At 54.0% G+C, this 16,817-nt stretch overlaps 1 protein-coding gene across 21 annotated transcripts in view; it reads right to left on the reverse strand.

Annotated features, from left to right (window-relative positions):
• kiaa1109 (KIAA1109 ortholog) overlaps positions 1-16,817 on the reverse strand; it is a 64,201-nt gene that overhangs the window by 18,230 nt on the left and 29,154 nt on the right. For 8 of the 21 annotated variants that reach the window (XM_081603452.1, XM_081603454.1, XM_081603445.1 and 5 more), the window contains exons 42-66: positions 15,030-15,270; positions 14,370-14,518; positions 13,801-14,035; positions 13,306-13,440; positions 11,714-11,907; positions 11,141-11,316; positions 10,178-10,724; positions 9,548-9,746; positions 8,933-9,214; positions 8,763-8,856; positions 7,415-7,465; positions 5,700-5,906; positions 4,756-4,991; positions 4,446-4,690; positions 4,268-4,373; positions 3,917-4,014; positions 3,302-3,490; positions 3,064-3,232; positions 2,777-2,988; positions 2,391-2,459; positions 1,461-1,659; positions 1,122-1,181; positions 823-1,049; positions 441-599; positions 76-203 (exon numbers count right to left, since the gene is read on the reverse strand). In XM_081603452.1, the coding sequence (XP_081459578.1) occupies positions 76-203; positions 441-599; positions 823-1,049; positions 1,122-1,181; positions 1,461-1,659; positions 2,391-2,459; positions 2,777-2,988; positions 3,064-3,232; positions 3,302-3,490; positions 3,917-4,014; positions 4,268-4,373; positions 4,446-4,690; positions 4,756-4,991; positions 5,700-5,906; positions 7,415-7,465; positions 8,763-8,856; positions 8,933-9,214; positions 9,548-9,746; positions 10,178-10,724; positions 11,141-11,316; positions 11,714-11,907; positions 13,306-13,440; positions 13,801-14,035; positions 14,370-14,518; positions 15,030-15,270 (4,607 nt within the window). The remainder of the gene's footprint in view (positions 1-75; positions 204-440; positions 600-822; positions 1,050-1,121; positions 1,182-1,460; positions 1,660-2,390; positions 2,460-2,776; positions 2,989-3,063; positions 3,233-3,301; positions 3,491-3,916; positions 4,015-4,267; positions 4,374-4,445; positions 4,691-4,755; positions 4,992-5,699; positions 5,907-7,414; positions 7,466-8,762; positions 8,857-8,932; positions 9,215-9,547; positions 9,747-10,177; positions 10,725-11,140; positions 11,317-11,713; positions 11,908-13,305; positions 13,441-13,800; positions 14,036-14,369; positions 14,519-15,029; positions 15,271-16,817) is intronic. The other 13 variants (XM_081603464.1, XM_081603463.1, XM_081603459.1 and 10 more) reach the window with 9 other exon arrangements.

A 16,817-nucleotide genomic window follows, 5' to 3' on the forward strand; every position in this document is an offset into this window, starting at 1 on the left:
CTCTCTCACGGCGCTCTCTCACGGCGCTCTCTCTCACGGCGCTCTCTCACACCGCCTGCCCCGCTGCCCTCTTACTTCAGGTCGTCGATGACCTTGGCCTGCTCGTTCAGCTCCCGGATGTCCACCACCCTCTTGGTGACCTTCCTGCCGCGGGCGTCCAGCGCCGCGCCGCCCATCGCCTGCCGCCGGGGGTCAAAGTTCTCCTGCGGGAAGCAGAGCGGACCGTCAGCCCGCCGGGACCGAACGCCCGTCAACAGGTCACCCGAATCTCGACCGCAGCGATTGGAAGATTGATGAGCGATTGATTGGAAGACCCTCCACCACCATCACCGCCCGGGGAACCGATCCGCCTCTAAATCAGCCATCAATCAGCCGCCGACCAGCATTCCGGGGCCAGAAGCGCCACGTGGACCCGGCGGACCCAGAGCGGTTCTACATACGCAGGCCCAGGACAGGGGCCTCTGGGCCCGGGCCCCGGACGGGGAGCCGCCGTCGGAGCCGTCCGCAGAGACGCTCTGGGGCCTGGGGCTGAGGCCCAGGATGTGGTTGACCAGGCGCCTCTTTAGGGTCAGCCGGGGGCTGAACGGCGCCTCGCAGCTCTGCAGGAAGGAGACGGCCGGGTTTACCCTCTGACCCCAACAGGAAGCAGGAAGTCGGCACCTTTACTGTTCAGCTTCAAACACAAAACTCTCCCACAGACAGAAAGTTTCCCTGCAAACATCAGCAGGTCAGACTTTCAGCTGCCTCTCTAACCTTTAGCTCTAGAGCGGAGAAGCGTCTGACCTGAACCGAGCTCGGCGCTGACCGGACCGGGTCACTGACCGTGTGGACGGTGGGCGACATGTCGGCTTCGTCCTCGTCCGACAGGTCCGCCATGTTGACCGAGTTCTGGTCGGCGGCGTCGTCGTCGGCGTCCTCCTCCCCCGTCAGCGACGTCAGCGTGTTGCCCAGGGCGTTCAGCCGCTTGCCGATGTTCGGGTCCATGTGGACGTCGATGCCGCACATTTTCCACAGAACGTTGAGCGTCCAGGTGCCGGCGCTGCTGCTCTCTGCTCCAAGACAAACATCAACGCTCATTTTTCTGCAGCGCGTCGCCGAGCCTCAAGACGACGGCGCCTTGCCTGCAGACGGCTGGCCGGTGGTCCTGGAGCAGACTTCATACGTGCCGTCAGGGACGATGCCTGCAGCCGACACGCGACATTCAGGAGGCAACGCAGCTCCAGCAGTCACACGAAACATTTCAACACGCCGTCAAACCCGCCACGCATCGAGTCGGGAAAATGGCACAAACAATCGGGAATAACAGAGTTTAGCTCTTCATCATCAACAGAGTTTCACATCTGGAAGACGTTCTCATTTAAAAAACATAGAAAGTGTGAAGTAACAGCTGTGCTAGCTTGACCATGAAAAGCTTAGCGTGGCTGAGCTGTGGAATCCGGTGCTTCAGGTTAAACACTCACATGCGTTCATGACGAGGTCGCCCCGGACTTCGGGCTTCCAGTCGTCCCAGGACGTCTCGAAGCCTTCGGCGAAGCGGATGCAGAAGTTCTTGAAGTGGCCTTTGCTCACCAGAGACTCGGAGGAGCAGGCGGTGATCAGCGTGCTCTCGATGGTCAGAACCAGAGCCGAGCCCGTGTCAAAGTCGATGCTGTGGTTGGCCTGGGAGGGACGGAGCACAGTTAGCGGGTCGCAGTTAGCCGGTCGCAGTTAGCGGGTCGCAGTTAGCCGGTCGCAGTTAGCCGGTCGCAGTTAGCCGGTCGCAGTTAGCGGGTCGCAGTTAGCGGGTCGCAGTTAGCGGGTCGCAGTTAGCCGGTCGCAGTTAGCCGGTCGCAGTTAGCCGGTCGCAGTTAGCCGGTCGCAGTTAGCGGGTCGCAGTTAGCCGGTCGCAGTTAGCCGGTCGCAGTTAGCCGGTCGCAGTTAGCCGGTCGCAGTTAGCGGGTCGCAGTTAGCCGGTCGCAGTTAGCCGGTCGCAGCTAGCGGCAGAACCAGTAAAAACAACCCGTTTCATCCAATCACAGAAGCCAGAGCGGCACAGGGACATTCCACTGCTGAAGCCCTGACTGAATCTTCATTTGGATCCACTTCAGAGGGAAATGTCCCAGCAGATTAGAGTTAGAAACACCCAGAAAGCATCGATTCAGCTGCCCAGAATGCTCGTCTGATGCTAATCCCACCAGGGAGTCGGAAAACGTGTCAGGAGACCAGAGCCGTTTTCCCCGAGCATCACCAGCGACCTCCAATCAGGACAGATCCACACAGACGGGCCAGAGCTGCTCCAGGGGAAACAGGGGTAGGGAAGCAGGTGGCCAACAGGAAACAACACTTTTCAAAATAAAATCAGAGCAGAACCACAGCAAGCCACCAGGCAGGACGGAGGAGCTGCGGGTTACTTTGAGGGCGGGCTTTGGCTGGGCCGCTGCTGCAGAGCTCACGTCCGGCCCCGACGCCGCCGGTCCTTTCTACAGAAACGGGTGACAGCACAGCTGGGTGACCTTTAACCCCACACACAGGCTAGACCTGAGCCTGGATTTTCATAAACTCTGAAGGTCGACGACAAGCAGCTGCTGGTTAATCCAGCAATGAGAACAATGTTAGCAGATAAGATTCAGGTTATAAAAGGATTTTAACGCAGAAATGTTGAGCCATGGATGGGAAACGGCCTCCATCAGGAAGGACGCTGCCAGAGGTTAGCGCCTGAGCGTTAGCTTCTGCTCTGTGATGAACCGGGTTTAGATGGCCATGTTCCACCTGTGGGGCCGCCTGGCGGTCGGGTTACCTGTGACGCGTTGGTGATGGGCAGGCAGATGCCCAGGTCGTTGACGGTGAGCTGCAGGAACAGGGTGCTGAAGGCCTGGGCCGACGTCTGCTGGATGCCCGGCAGCTTGTCCACCACCTCCTTGGTGGCCATGTGGATGTCCTTGTTGAGCGCCAGCCGCTGCTCGTTCCAGTTGTCGTACGCCGCCTTGTAGTTCAGCCAGAACAGCACGGCTGCAGGGACAGAACCAGAACAGAACCGGTTTGGTCTCTGGTGCTTTACCAGAGCCGTTTCAACGTGAGCCGAACCTCTGTCGAACGCCACCGGCTGAGCGAACACGATGGGCCGGTTCAGGGTAATCAGAACCGCCTCCTTGTCCGACGAGCCGCTGATCTCTTCCTGCAGCGCGTTCCTCAGACCGATCCGGGTCCGGAAGTACGCCACCTGGTGGAAGTCTGAGCCGGCCTCTTCGTAAACCTGCGAGACGGACGGGGAAATGAAAGCGGTTCGGGCCGGGTCCGGTCCAGAGGGCCGGCCGGCCGGTACCTGGTGCTTGACGATCTGCCCCAGCGCCAGGTTCAGGTCCACCTGGCACTTTCCGAACAGCTTCAGGTAGCTGCTGCTGCCTCCGGGCTGAGCCTTGCACTGGATCCGGTTGGACAGCTCCAGCTCGATCAGGCCCGTCTCAAAGCGCACGGCCCGCATCGACGGCGTGGTGGCCGTCATCTGGATGCCCTGGAAACACGGCGAGGAGAGGAGCTAGCAGTGCGCTAACACCAAGCTAACTCTGAGCCATCGCTGCCCTAAAGCTAAGCTAACCTTCAGCTAACCCTGAGCTATCGCTCAGCTAACCCTGAGCTAATCTTCAGAGAGCTATCGCTCAGCTAACCCTGAGCTAATCTTCAGAGAGCTATCGCTCAGCTAACCCTGAGCTAATCTTCAGAGAGCTATCGCTCAGCTAACCCTCAGAGAGCTATCGCTCAGCTAACCCTGAGCTAATCTTCAGAGAGCTATCGCTCAGCTAACCCTGAGCTAATCTTCAGAGAGCTATCGCTCAGCTAACCTTCAGAGAGCTATCGCTCAGCTAACCCTGAGCTAATCTTCAGAGAGCTATCGCTCAGCTAACCCTGAGCTAATTGAAGGCGTTCCTTCTGAACCCACCTTGAACATGAGGCTGAGGGAGTAGAGCAGGATCTTGGGCTTGTCTGCGTCTGTGGACGAGTCGTGTTCGTTCCACAGCGGGATCGGCTGTTCTCCTCCTGCAGACAGAGAGCACAGCGTCCTGAAGGAACCGGACCGGACGCTGATGAAGGCTACGCTAACGCTAACGCGCCGATCTCAGCTTATCGTTGTGCGTTACGAAGCAGACTAAAGTAGGTCAGGAGGATCCTTCGCCTAACGATAGAAGTGGAAATCCACTTTGAATCGAGTTGTGAGCCATTAAAGATTCAAAATCAAATGACAGGAAGTCAAGCTGTGTCTGGAGTTTCAGAATAAAAGCCTGACGTTTACCTGAAACCTTCTGGATGACTTCGTTGACTTCCTTCATGAAGACCTTCTGCAGGAACACCAGGTGGTTCAGCAGGTCCGTCGTCAGGTTGTGTTCAAACGAGCCGATCTGTCGACACACACAGCAACGTCTCAACAGGATGTGGCGTCAGGAGCCCGTTGTCACGGCAACCCGCCTCACCTCAGCGACGCATCGCAGGTAGTTTCCCTGCAGGTAGTTGCCCTGCTTGGCCGGGAAGTCGTCGGGGGCCCAGCTCTGGTCGGAGTGGCTCTCGTGGTCCTCCATGATGTACTCCCCCGACATGGTGACGGGCGGCAGGGACAGGCTGGCGGACGGGGACATGGTGGACATGTCCACCGGGGACACCTTGGACTGGAAGCACAGCTTGTGGTTCGGCAGCTCGAAGGTGAAGCTGGTCTGAGCTCCTGAGGAGCAGAACCTGATCAGAACTGGGCAGAAGCCGCCTGTAAACAGGTGGGGGAGGGGTCACCTGTCATGCCGTGGCTCTTCACCGCCCCCATCTTGTACTCTGCTTTGAGCGAAGGCAGCAGGGCGGCGCCGATGGTGATGCCATCCATCATGGCGCTGAACTTGAGGACGATGGGCTTCTTCTCCAGGCCCTCGGGCAGCTGGGGGAACTCGTTGGCCTCCACCGGCGTCTGGTTGATGCTGGACGCCTTGTCCGGCGGCTGGGGGGTCGGCGTGTCCTCACGGCTCGGCTGGCTGCTGCAAAACACGGCAGCGGCCAATGAGAAGGAGGGGGCGGGGCGTCAGGCAGACACCGGGACTGAAACCGACGGACGGACATTTCATCGATCCGAGTTTCACCAACAGAAAGAGAAACTCTGATGGAGACACTTCCTGGACCTCGGTTGGTTTTAATACACCAAGACTTTAAAGATGAAATGGGAACAAAACGTCCAGATGAACCGAGACAGAAGGTTAAAACTTCGTCTCATTCTGAAATTAAAGATAAACTCTGAGTTTAACACTGAACTCTGAGTTTAACACTGAACTCTGAGTTTAACACTAAACTCTGAGTTTAACACTAAACTCTGAGTTTAACACTAAACTCTGAGTTTAACACTAAACTCTGAGTTTAACACTGAACTCTGAGTTTAACACTAAACTCTGAGTTTAACACTAAACTCTGAGTTTAACACTAAACTCTGAGTTTAACACTAAACTCTGAGTTTAACACTAAACTCTGAGTTTAACACTAAACTCTGAGTTTAACACTAAACTCTGAGTTTAACACTAAACTCTGAGTTTAACACTAAACTCTGAGTTTAACACTAAACTCTGAGTTTAACACTAAACTCAGAGTTCAGTGTTAAACTCAGAGTTCAGGATTAAACTCTGAGTTTAATCCTGCACCTGGAGCTCCGGCTCCTCCGACCCGACAAACCGATAAGCTGGCGCAGAGGAACGTACGCGTTGGCAGGCTGGCGGATGAGGTCGGAGATCTGCTTGGAGAGCTGGTGGGAGCTGCGGACCATCATGCTGTGCAGCGTGGCCGGGTGCTGCGGGATGTTGATCATGATGGAGCCCACCTTGAAGACGGCGGCGTTGTTGGTCCTCAGGCCCCGCTGGGCGGTGTACAGCGCCTGCGACTTGGCGATGGTGCACTTGACGACGGTCCTGAAACACGAGAGGACAAGAGTGAGCGGACGGAAACCTGACGGAGGACGAAGACGGACTGTGAAGCGTCATGCAGTCGGTGATGATGGCTGGAGACGACCCACAGGGGAAGAAATGACATGACCTCCAGAAATATCTGGATCTGCTGCGGCCTGACATGACGTCAGATGAGAGCAGCTGCCGCTCCGCCAGCATGAAACACAGATGAACCCGAGGAAGACGAGCAGCAGGCGATGAAGGACGGACTCAGCAGAGCAGCATATTCAGAAAAATCTGTCGCGGAGATGCAAGAACCCAACTGGGCACAGATGTTGCTATTCTGGGAAGGCAGCCATATTTACAACAGCTGCCATCTTGAAATAATCTCTTCAGTTTAATTTTCCAAAATAAAATCTCTTTATGTCAAATCATCCATAGTTCAACACAGAATTCATATTTACCGATTTTCCCCCCAATTTTCAACATGGCTGCCACAGTGGTCGAGGAGAATAAATGCACTAAAATCAGCAGCAGTTATTTTCAGTGGTGGGCACAGATAGAAGCTAATCCACTGAACAAGGATCTTAGCTACGCTAACACTGAACGACTAAACACACACAGTTAGCATAAGCCAACACTAAGCTGTTAAACACACAGTTAGCATAAGCTAACACTAAGCTGTTAAACACACAGTTAGCATAAGCTAACACTAAGCTGTAAAACACACAGTTAGCATAAACTAACACTAAGCTGCTAAACACACAGCATAAGCTAACACTAAGCTGTTAAACACACAGTTAGCATAAGCTAACACTAAGCTGTTAAACACACAGCATAAGCTAACACTAAGCGGCTAAACACACACAGTTAGCATAAGCCAACACTAAGCTGCTAAACACAAAGTTAGCATAAGCTAACACTAAGCTGCTAAACACACAAAACAGTTAGCATAAGCTAACACTAAGCTGCTAAACACACAGCATAAGCTAACACTAAGCTGCTAAACACACACAGTTAGCATAAGCTAACACTAAGCTGCTAAACACACACAGTTAGCATAAGCTAACACTAAGCTGCTAAACACACAAAACAGTTAGCATAAGCTAACACTAAGCTGTTTAAAAATTTGAGGATGGTAACACAAACCTGCCAACCACATAAAAATTGCCGTAAGCTAACCCTAAACACATAAAAACAAAATAGCTGGAGCTAATGCTAATGCTAATGCCAGACCTCTGTTTCTGACTGTATCATCACTAAAGCTGCAAGGACAGGATGAAAACATACGACGTGACCTAAAGTCATGAAAGTATGCTGTGGCAATAAATAGCTTAAAAACGGCTCACTAGCGGCAGCCATCTTGAAAACGGTCTGTGGCCATGAAATGCAGGTGGCTGATGGGAAACCTGAGGGTTGATCATACAGGTGTTTAGCTAACTGCTAATCTGTTAGCTAACAGATTTCCAGAGATCTGCTGCGCTGCATGAGACAGACTGGTGCAGAGGTCACTGGGGTCAACATGAACATACAGAAACTCCTGCTTCGCCGTGCTGGTGGGAGACGTGGGGAAGTCCTCCAGTCTACGCAGAAGAGCGAGGAAGAAGAGTCAGGAGGAAGAAGAGTCAGGAGGAACAGGCTGGAATAACCGGCTTCTATAGAGCTGATCAACTTATAATCAATTCATTACAAACAGTTTTAACTCACTGGGTTTATTTCACATTGAAGTTTCAATTATTGTTTTTAACCAAATTCTTAATAATCAATTTAATTTCCATTATTAATCATGTTAGCTTACATACTCAATGAGCTACTATTTAGGATTTCACAATCAGTGTTTATATAACTTTATTTATCTGATAAAACTAAAGTTGATACTTTTTACTTAAAGTAATTTTACTGCACTATTTGAACCAGGATTTTTTTATCTTCATTTCAATTACCATCATCAAGCTACATTATCGTAGCTTCAATAACCCAATTTACTGAATACAGACGACTGAAAAACAGCCCGACAATTCACCCGATTACCGGCCCATCGGTACCAATTTATATCGATTTGTTTATATTGGTCCATCGGTACCGGTCCATTTATACCGGTTCATTTATATCGATTCATCTATACCGGTTCATTTATACCGGTTCATTTATATCGATTCATCTATACTGGTTCATTTATATTGGTCCATCGGTACCGATTCATCTATATCGATTCATTTATATCGATTCATCTATACTGGTTCATCAATACGGATTCTTTTATATCAATTCAGTAATATTGGTTTATCGATACCGATTCAGTAATATTGGTCCATCGGTACCGGTTCATCAGTACCGATTCATTTATATTGGTTCATTGATACCGATTCTTTTACATCAATTCATCTATACTGGTTCATCGATAACGATTCTTTTATATCGATTCATCTATACTGGTTCATCAATAACGATTCTTTTATATCGATTCATCTATAATGGTTCATCGATACCGATTCATTTACATCGATTCGGTAATATTGGTTCATCGATACCGATTCTTTTACATCGATTCATCTATACTGGTTCATCGATAACGATTCTTTTATATCGATTCATCTATACTGGTTCATCAATAACGATTCTTTTATATCGATTCATCTATAATGGTTCATCGATACCGATTCATTTACATCGATTCGGTAATATTGGTTCATCGATACCGATTCTTTTATATCGATTCATCTATACTGGTTCATCAATAACGATTCTTTTATATCGATTTATCTATACTGGTTCATCGGTACCGATTCATTTATATCGATTATACTGGTTCATCGGTACCGATTCATTTATATCGATTCATCTATACCGGTTGATTGATTCTGGTTCATCGGTACGTACTGAATGTCTGGCGTGATTCCCTCCAGCAGAACGATGTTCACTCCTCCGATGTGAGCCGACGCGCACGTCTCCGTCATCTTCTGGTGGAGAATATCTGCATCACAGAGAAAGCCGTCAGAGCCCCCGATCCACCAGGGGGCGTTGTTCGCCGCCGCCGCAGCAGCTCTCACCCTTCATCTTCTCCTTCAGCGTGAACGACCCGTGGATCTTCTTAAGCTCCGCCTCCATGGTCAGGCCGCCGATGTCGGCCTCCAGGTGAGTGCGGTTCACCATGCCGATGCCGAACACGATCAGCGTGACGTGCTGTGGCTCGCCGCTCACCAGGCTGCGCCGCCGCCCGCCCGCCGCCGCCGCCGCCCCGGGCGGCCTGCCGGGCGTCGCCGGCTCCGGCTGCTCGTTCTCGTTCTCAAAGATGACCTTACAGAGCGACTCCGACGGGCGCCGCCCGCCCTCTGCAGACAGGAAGTTCAGTCCATCAGCCACTCAGAACCAGACAGGAAGTGGCTGGTTACTAGTCATGTGACAGGAAGTGGCTGGTTACTAGTCATGTGACAGGAAGTGGGCGGTTTTGGTCAGTCATGTGACAGGAAGTGGCTGGTTACTAATCATGTGACAGGAAGTGGCAGGTTACTAATCATGTGACAGGAAGTGGCAGGTTACTAATCATGTGACAGGAAGTGGCAGGTTACTAATCATGTGACAGGAAGTGGCAGGTTACTAATCATGTGACAGGAAGTGGGCGGTTTTGGTCAGTCATGTGACAGGAAGTAGTGATGCGCGCTGACCGGAGATGCAGTTCTCCGGCGAACTCTTCTCCAGGATGCCGGTCGGGTCGGAGATCAGGGAGTAGAAGTTGAGCAGCTTGTACATGTTCTGCCAGCACTCTGCCGACGGCTCGCTCTGCTCCGACACCGTGATGGAGTCCGAGTCGTCCATCTGGATCGGCATGTGGTCCGCCACGTCCCGGGAGCCCTTTCTGGACACCTGGGGGGCAGAACCAGAACCCGCCGTTACCAGAACCTGCTGAAGTTCCACCACATCTCAATGTTTCTGCTAAAACTGGGAGTCTGGAGTGATCTGGTGGCGCCCTCTGCAGGACAGGGTTCACATACATTTATGTCCATCTGAGGCTGATGTGCTTACAGACTAAATATTTCCTCACTTAATTGTTGAAGGAGTTCTCAGTCACCACTTCATCCTGGTCACATAAAGACTTTAATCTCCATAAACTGATTTTAATCATTTTTAATTAAGATACATGATGCTTTTTATTTACCTTAAATGTAAAATCTATATATTGCACCTTTTTGGCTTCATTATCACAAACGGCCATTTTAGAGTTAGTTCTCTAGGTAATTAATTATTCCAGGCTGGTTCCTGAGCCTTAGCGCTGCCCCGCCCCCGCCCGTTGCTACCTTGGAGGTGCGGCGCTCCGAGCGCCCCAGCGTGCTGCGTCCTCGCGGTTCCCGCCGCCCCAGCGTGTCGATGCTGGACGGCGGCCCGGTGGAGGGAAGCCCCGCCCCTCCGCCTCTCTTGCTCTTCAGCGTCTGCGTGGCGCCGCGGCCCGCGCCGTTCAGGCTGCCGCGGGAGCTGCGGCTGAAGTCGGAGGACAGGATGTGGCGGTAGGGGCGGGCCCTGAAGGTGGGGGTGGGGGAGGTGGAGCCGGCGGTGTAGCGGCTCAGCTTGATGTCGGTCTGCGTGGCCTTGATGTCGTCGATCATGGTGCTGAACTGGTGGATGAGGCGCACCAGCGCCATGTCGACGCGCTGGCTGATGGCCTGGCAGGCCGTGGTGAAGTCGCAGTGGAAGGTGTTGTAGTGGCGGCGGTTCAGGTCGTGGAAGGAGAGCGGCGCCCCCTGGGGGGCGCTGGCGGACTTCTCCATCACCACGGCGTTGACGCTGAAGGTCTCGATCAGCAGGGCGGGCTTGAACTCCAGCGGGGGAAGGTTGACGGTGCCCTGCCTGGAAACACAGAGGCTCAGCATCACCTGCCGGTTCTGATCCGACGACCGGACTTCCCACAGCGACTCGCATCACTGAGCAGCTCAGGAAACGCAGAAATGTTACAGGAAACGATCAAGGCAAGAATATTTGTCTGCTTAGAGGGGCAGAACCAGGAGTTTCACATTTTATAGCATGTTTAAATAACTACGTTACCTCCAGTGATGAAAATGATCAAGTTTAAGCCATGAAATTGGGCCTCTGTCTCTTTAAGAACTGCAGCCGTTTCTGAAGGTCCGACTCCAAAATGGCTCCTCTAAGGAGCTCAGAATATGTTTGCTAGTGGCTGCTGGCTAGTCTGAAGGAGCCGTCATCATAACCTAACCATCTCAGAGTGAAATGAATCCAGATAAGTGATGCGGGGGTCAGGCTTCTACCTCCTGGACTTTTTGTTCTTCCGCTCCTTGGTCGTGTCCGAGTCCACGATGTCGGCTCGCAGACACTCCAGGTTGCCCGAAAACGACAAATGTTCTCCGAAGTACATCTTGTAGCTGAGGGGAGTGGCGTCCTGCGCCTGGATGCCGATGTAGCTCAGCAAGGGCTTGAAGACGACCTGGAGCAGGAGGAAACCAGGAGGCTCATTAGACCAGTCAGCTCGGGTTTCCATGTAGCGTTAGCTGCTGCGTAGCCTGCTAGCCGCTGCAGCTAGCGACCGGCAGCCTTTACGCTGAGTTGGTTCATGTTGACATGACCAGACTGTTAAATTACAGGATGATTTGTTTGTAATTAGAACATTTTCCTGACCTGCGAGACATGAAACTCTTATCAAGATGTCGTAGTGTTGATGATTAATAGTGAAACATTGCGAAAGTTCCCAGATTCTTTGCCTGATTGTATCGTCTCGTTGGCCCAATGCGGTGCGTAGCTATGGCGCCATCGCTGACGGCGCCATCGCTGACGGCGCCATCGCTGACGGCGCCAACACTAAACCATGAATCCAGTCGGCTCACCTGAGCGTCGGCCAGCTGCACGGCGGCGGGACACTGGTTCCCCTCCTCCACGTCCACCAGGTCATCCTGACTGGCGCTGTGCTGGGAGTGCTGGGAGTGCTGGGAGTGCGTCCCGTCCAGAGTGTTCTGGTCGCTGGACAGAACCGTGTTGAAGTCCGATGCCGAGGGGATGGTGGGCAGGGTGCAGGTTCCGCCTGGGAGGGACAACAAGGACACCGTCAGAACCGGGCCGAGGGAAGAACCGAATCAGAACTGGACCTAGCCTCTACGCTAACAAACACCAAGCTAACCTTGTGGGCTGCTAGCCTCTACACTAAAACACCAAGCTGACCTTGTGGGCTGCTAGCCTCTACGCTAACAAACACCAAGCTGACCTTGTGGGCTGCTAGCCTCTACGCTAACAAACACCAAGCTAACCTTGTGGGCTGCTAGCCTCTACGCTAACAAACACCAAGCTAACCTTGTGGGCTGCTAGCCTCTACGCTAACAAACACCAAGCTGACCTTGTGGGCTGCTAGCCTCTACGCTAACAAACACCAAGCTAACCTTGTGGGCTGCTAGCCTCTACGCTAACAAACACCAAGCTAACCTTGTGGGCTGCTAGCCTCTATGCTAACAAACACCAAGCTGACCTTGTGGGCAGCTAGCAGCTATGCTAACAAACACCAAGCTAACCTTGTGGGCTGCTAGCAGCTATGCTAACAAACACCAAGCTGACCTTGTGGGCAGCTAGCAGCTATGCTAACAAACACCAAGCTAACCTTGTGGGCTGCTAGCAGCTATACTAACAAACACCAAGCTGTCCTTGTGGGCAGTTTGCAGCTATGCTAACAAGACACCAAGCTAACCTTGTGGGCTGCTAGCAGCTATGCTAACAAACACCAAGCTGATCTTGTGGGCTGCTAGCAGCTATGCTAACAAACACCAAGCTGACCTTGTGGGATGCTAGCAGCTATGCTAATAAACACCAAGCTGACCTTGTGGGCTGCTAGCAGCTATGCTAACAAACACCAAGCTGATCTTGTGGGCTGCTAGCAGCTATGCTAACAAACACCAAGCTAACCTTGTGGGCTGCTAGCAGCTATGCTAACAAACACCAAGCTGACCTTGTGGGCTGCTAGCAGCTATGCTAACAAACACCAAGCTAACCTTGTGGGCCGGTAGCCTCTATGCTAACAAACACCTAGCTGACCTTGTGGGCAGCTAGCAGCTTTGCTAACAAACACCAAGCTAACCTTGTGGGGAGCTAGCCTCTATGCTAATAAACACCAAGCTGACCTTGTGGGCTGCTAGCAGCTATGCTAACAAACACCAAGCTGATCTTGTGGGCTGCTAGCAGCTATGCTAACAAACACCAAGCTAACCTTGTGGGCTGCTAGCAGCTATGCTAACAAACACCAAGCTGACCTTGTGGGCTGCTAGCAGCTATGCTAACAAACACCTTGTGGGCTGCTAGCAGCAACAGGATGGTAGCTGAAGTCCAGAGAGTCTGGAGACAGACATAGAGCTGAGAGCAGGTTCTGGAGTCCGGCCGGGTCCGGACCGCCAGCAGCATCGTAAGGTTCATGCAGCTGGAGCCCAGCGGGCCTCACCTGGCTGGGAGCGGCCGAGCGGGGAGTCGTGGGGCGCGGCGCCGGCCCGGTTCCCCACGGCGTTGGACATCCAGTTGTAGAAGCTGACGGAGGACGGCTCGGACAGCAGCGGATGTTCGGTCAGCATGTCGGTCCCTGCAGGACGGGCCGGGTCGGAACCAGGAGACACAAACATGTTCCGGTTCTTTAAAACGCATCGGCTCTGAACATCATGAACTCATTCATTCCTGTTGGCAACATAAACCTGACCAGCAGGTGTCACTGCTGGACCAAAGATGGGTCCAAAATATCCAGAACTTTAATTTGTTGACTTCATTTCTCAGTGTGTGAATGTTTCAGGTGATTCTGGACCAAACTGAGATCCAGCTGGATAATCTGACTCTGGCTCATGCAGTAAATGAAGCAGTGGATTATAATCCCACATTTCACCAGGTTAGATCTGCTGAGGCCATTTACCAGCCCATTATTCTGACAATCAGGTCAAACAGGTCTCACCTGTTCGTGTGAGGGAGCTGGTCTTGGCGGCGGCGGCGGCCATGTCGCTGCGCTGCGGCGTTCCCTCCAGCAGGTTGTGCAGGCTGCGGAAGCTGCCCGTCAGGTTGCTCAGCAGGCTCTCCTTGCGCGGGCTGTCCCTGGCCGGCGGCCCGCCGCCGCCGCGGCTCACGTGGGCCGGCGAGTCGGCCGCCGTGTCGCCGCTGGTGTAGCTCAGCGACTGGTAGGGATGCGAACCCTGGGTGTGACAAACGAGCAGAGCGCGGGGCGAGGTTACCGCCGTTTCATCGCCATGACAACACAGATAAACGGTCTGGAGAGGCAGAACAGTTTAGGATGGAAGAGACGACACTCAGAGGGAGAACAGAGGGAGTCACAGGGAAACGCCTCCACCAGGACTGGAGCCAATATTTAGCTTCACATACATACATTCTCCCTGAAGCTACGAGCCAAAGCCAGGGTGCAATACCACTTTGATCCTATGGGTGGCGATATGCTGTAGCACATTTTAGCACCAGCTGGTATTAGCAGAGCCACCGACAGCAGCTAGCTCTGGGTTAGCGCTGGCTCACCTTTATCCTGTGGGCGGACTCGTTGTGCGCGTGGGACTTGGAGAGCTTCCTCATGATCTCGGCGCCGCTGACCGGGCCGGCGCTGGCCTCCTTGGGCGGCGGGCGACTGCAGGCCCCTTCCAGCAGCATGGTGTGTTCACTCACTGTGGCTTCAACAGAAGGAGATCCGGTCAGAGGCCCAGAAGAACCCATTCCTCTCCACACATCACCATCAACGAAGCGGCTTCACATGATCAGAACCAACTGATATTTGATATCGTTAAATATATCAAATGCGACGTCACAGAAACGTTATTTCTGGTTTAACGCCTTGAAATTGTTCCTGTCACTTTAAGAAGCTCCTGCCCCAACATGGCTCCTCCATTAACCCTTTAACGTCTTTACCAGCGTTGCTCTGAGCAGCAGCTGGTTGCTAACTGCTGCTGGCTAGTCTGAAGGAGCTCAGTGGGGGAGGAGCTGCGCCTCGGAGGCGGGGCTAGAGCCACCCAGGCGTTCAGCACAGGTGGCTGGTTGCCATGGCGACTGAAGGATCTCTAACATGAAGGAATCAAAGCAACCCTGCAGGGAAAAACACTACAAGGTCTTAATCGGACCGGAACCACCGGAGGTTCTGGAACGGTCCCGGTGCTTCCAGGTGTCGACCCGTTAACTTGGTCCCACCTGCGTCGTACTCGAACTCCGCTCCGTCGGCGCTGGTGTCGCTGTGCAGCGCGGCGCCGTTATCCAGGCCCAGTACCGGGTCGGGCTGGTTCTGCTGGGCCTCTCTGGGCTTGGCGATCTGGCTGGGACCCATCAGTCCGATGGCCTTGAAGCCCTGAGTCACAACGATGAACTTCATCCACTGCCGGGCCAGAGCCACCAGACCCTTCTTCAGCGTCACCAGGGCCGGAACACCGTCGTTCTGGGGAGAGACCAGAAAGACCAGTGGAACCAGAAAGACCAGTGGAACCAGTAGGACCAGTAGAACCAGTAAGACCAGTGGAACCAGTAAGACCAGTAGGACCAGTAGAACCAGTAAGACCAGTGGAACCAGTAGGACCAGAAAGACCAGTAAGACCAGAAAGACCAGTAAGACCAGTGGAACCAGCCTCCTCCCAGTGGAACCAGCTGGCTCCCAGTGGAACTAGCCTCCTCCCAGTGGAACCAGCCTCCTCCCAGTGGAACCAGCTGGCTCCCAGTGGAACTAGCCTCCTCCCAGTGGAACCAGCTGGCTCCCAGTGGAACTAGCCTCCTCCCAGTGGAACTAGCCTCCTCCCAGTGGAACCAGCTGGCTCCCAGTGGAACCAGCCGGCTCCCAGTGGAACCAGCCTGCTCCCAGTGGAACCAGCCAGCTCCCAGTGGAACCAGCCAGCTCCCAGTGGAACCAGCCGGCTCCCAGTGGAACTAGCTTCCTCCCAGTGGAACCAGCCTCCTCCCAGTGGAACTAGCTTCCTCCCAGTGGAACCAGCCTCCTCCCAGTGGAACCAGCCTGTCCCCAGTGGAACCAGCCTGCTCCCAGTGGAACCAGCCTCCTCCCAGTGGAACCAGCCTCCTCCCAGCCTCCTCCCAGTGGAACCAGCTGGCTCCCAGTGGAACCAGCCTCCTCCCAGTGGAACCAGCCGGCTCCCAGTGGAACCAGCCGGCTCCCAGTGGAACTAGCTTCCTCCCAGTGGAACCAGCCTCCTCCCAGTGGAACCAGCCTCCTCCCAGTGGAACCAGCCTGCTCCCAGTGGAACCAGCCTGCTCCCAGTGGAACCAGCCTCCTCCCAGTGGAACCAGCCTCCTCCCAGTGGAACCAGCCTCCTCCCAGTGGAACCAGCCTGCTCCCAGTGGAACCAGCTGGCTCCCAGTGGAACCAGCCTCCTCCCAGTGGAGCCAGCCTGCTCCCAGTGGAGCCAGCCTGCTCCCAGTGGAGCCAGCCTGCTCCCAGTGGAACCAGTCTGTCCCCAGTGGAACCAGCCTCCTCCCAGTGGAGCCAGCCTGCTCCCAGTGGAACCAGCCTCCTCCCAGTGGAACCAGCTGGCTCCCAGTGGAACCAGCCTGCTCCCAGTGGAGCCAGCCTGCTCCCAGTGGAGCCAGCCTGCTCCCAGTGGAACCAGCCTCCTCCCAGTGGAACCAGCCTGCTCCCAGTGGAGCCAGCCTGCTCCCAGTGGAACCAGCCTCCTCCCAGTGGAACCAGCCTCCTCCCAGTGGAACCAGCCTGCTCCCAGTGGAACCAGCCTCCTCCCAGCCTGCTCCCAGTGGAACCAGCCTGCTCCCAGTGGAACCAGCCTGCTCCCAGTGGAACCAGCCTCCTCCCAGCCTGCTCCCAGTGGAACCAGCCTCCTCCCAGTGGAACCAGCCTCCTCCCAGCCTCCTCCCAGTGGAACCAGCTGGCTCCCAGTGGAACCAGCCTCCTCCCAGTGGAACCAGCCGGCTCCCAGTGGAACCAGCCGGCTCCCAGTGGAACTAGCTTCCTCCCAGTGGAAC

The sequence above is a fragment of the Poecilia reticulata genome, chromosome 22 (genome assembly GCF_904066995.2).
Source record: "Poecilia reticulata chromosome 22, P_reticulata-male-v2, whole genome shotgun sequence".
Taxonomy (NCBI): domain Eukaryota; kingdom Metazoa; phylum Chordata; class Actinopteri; order Cyprinodontiformes; family Poeciliidae; genus Poecilia; species Poecilia reticulata.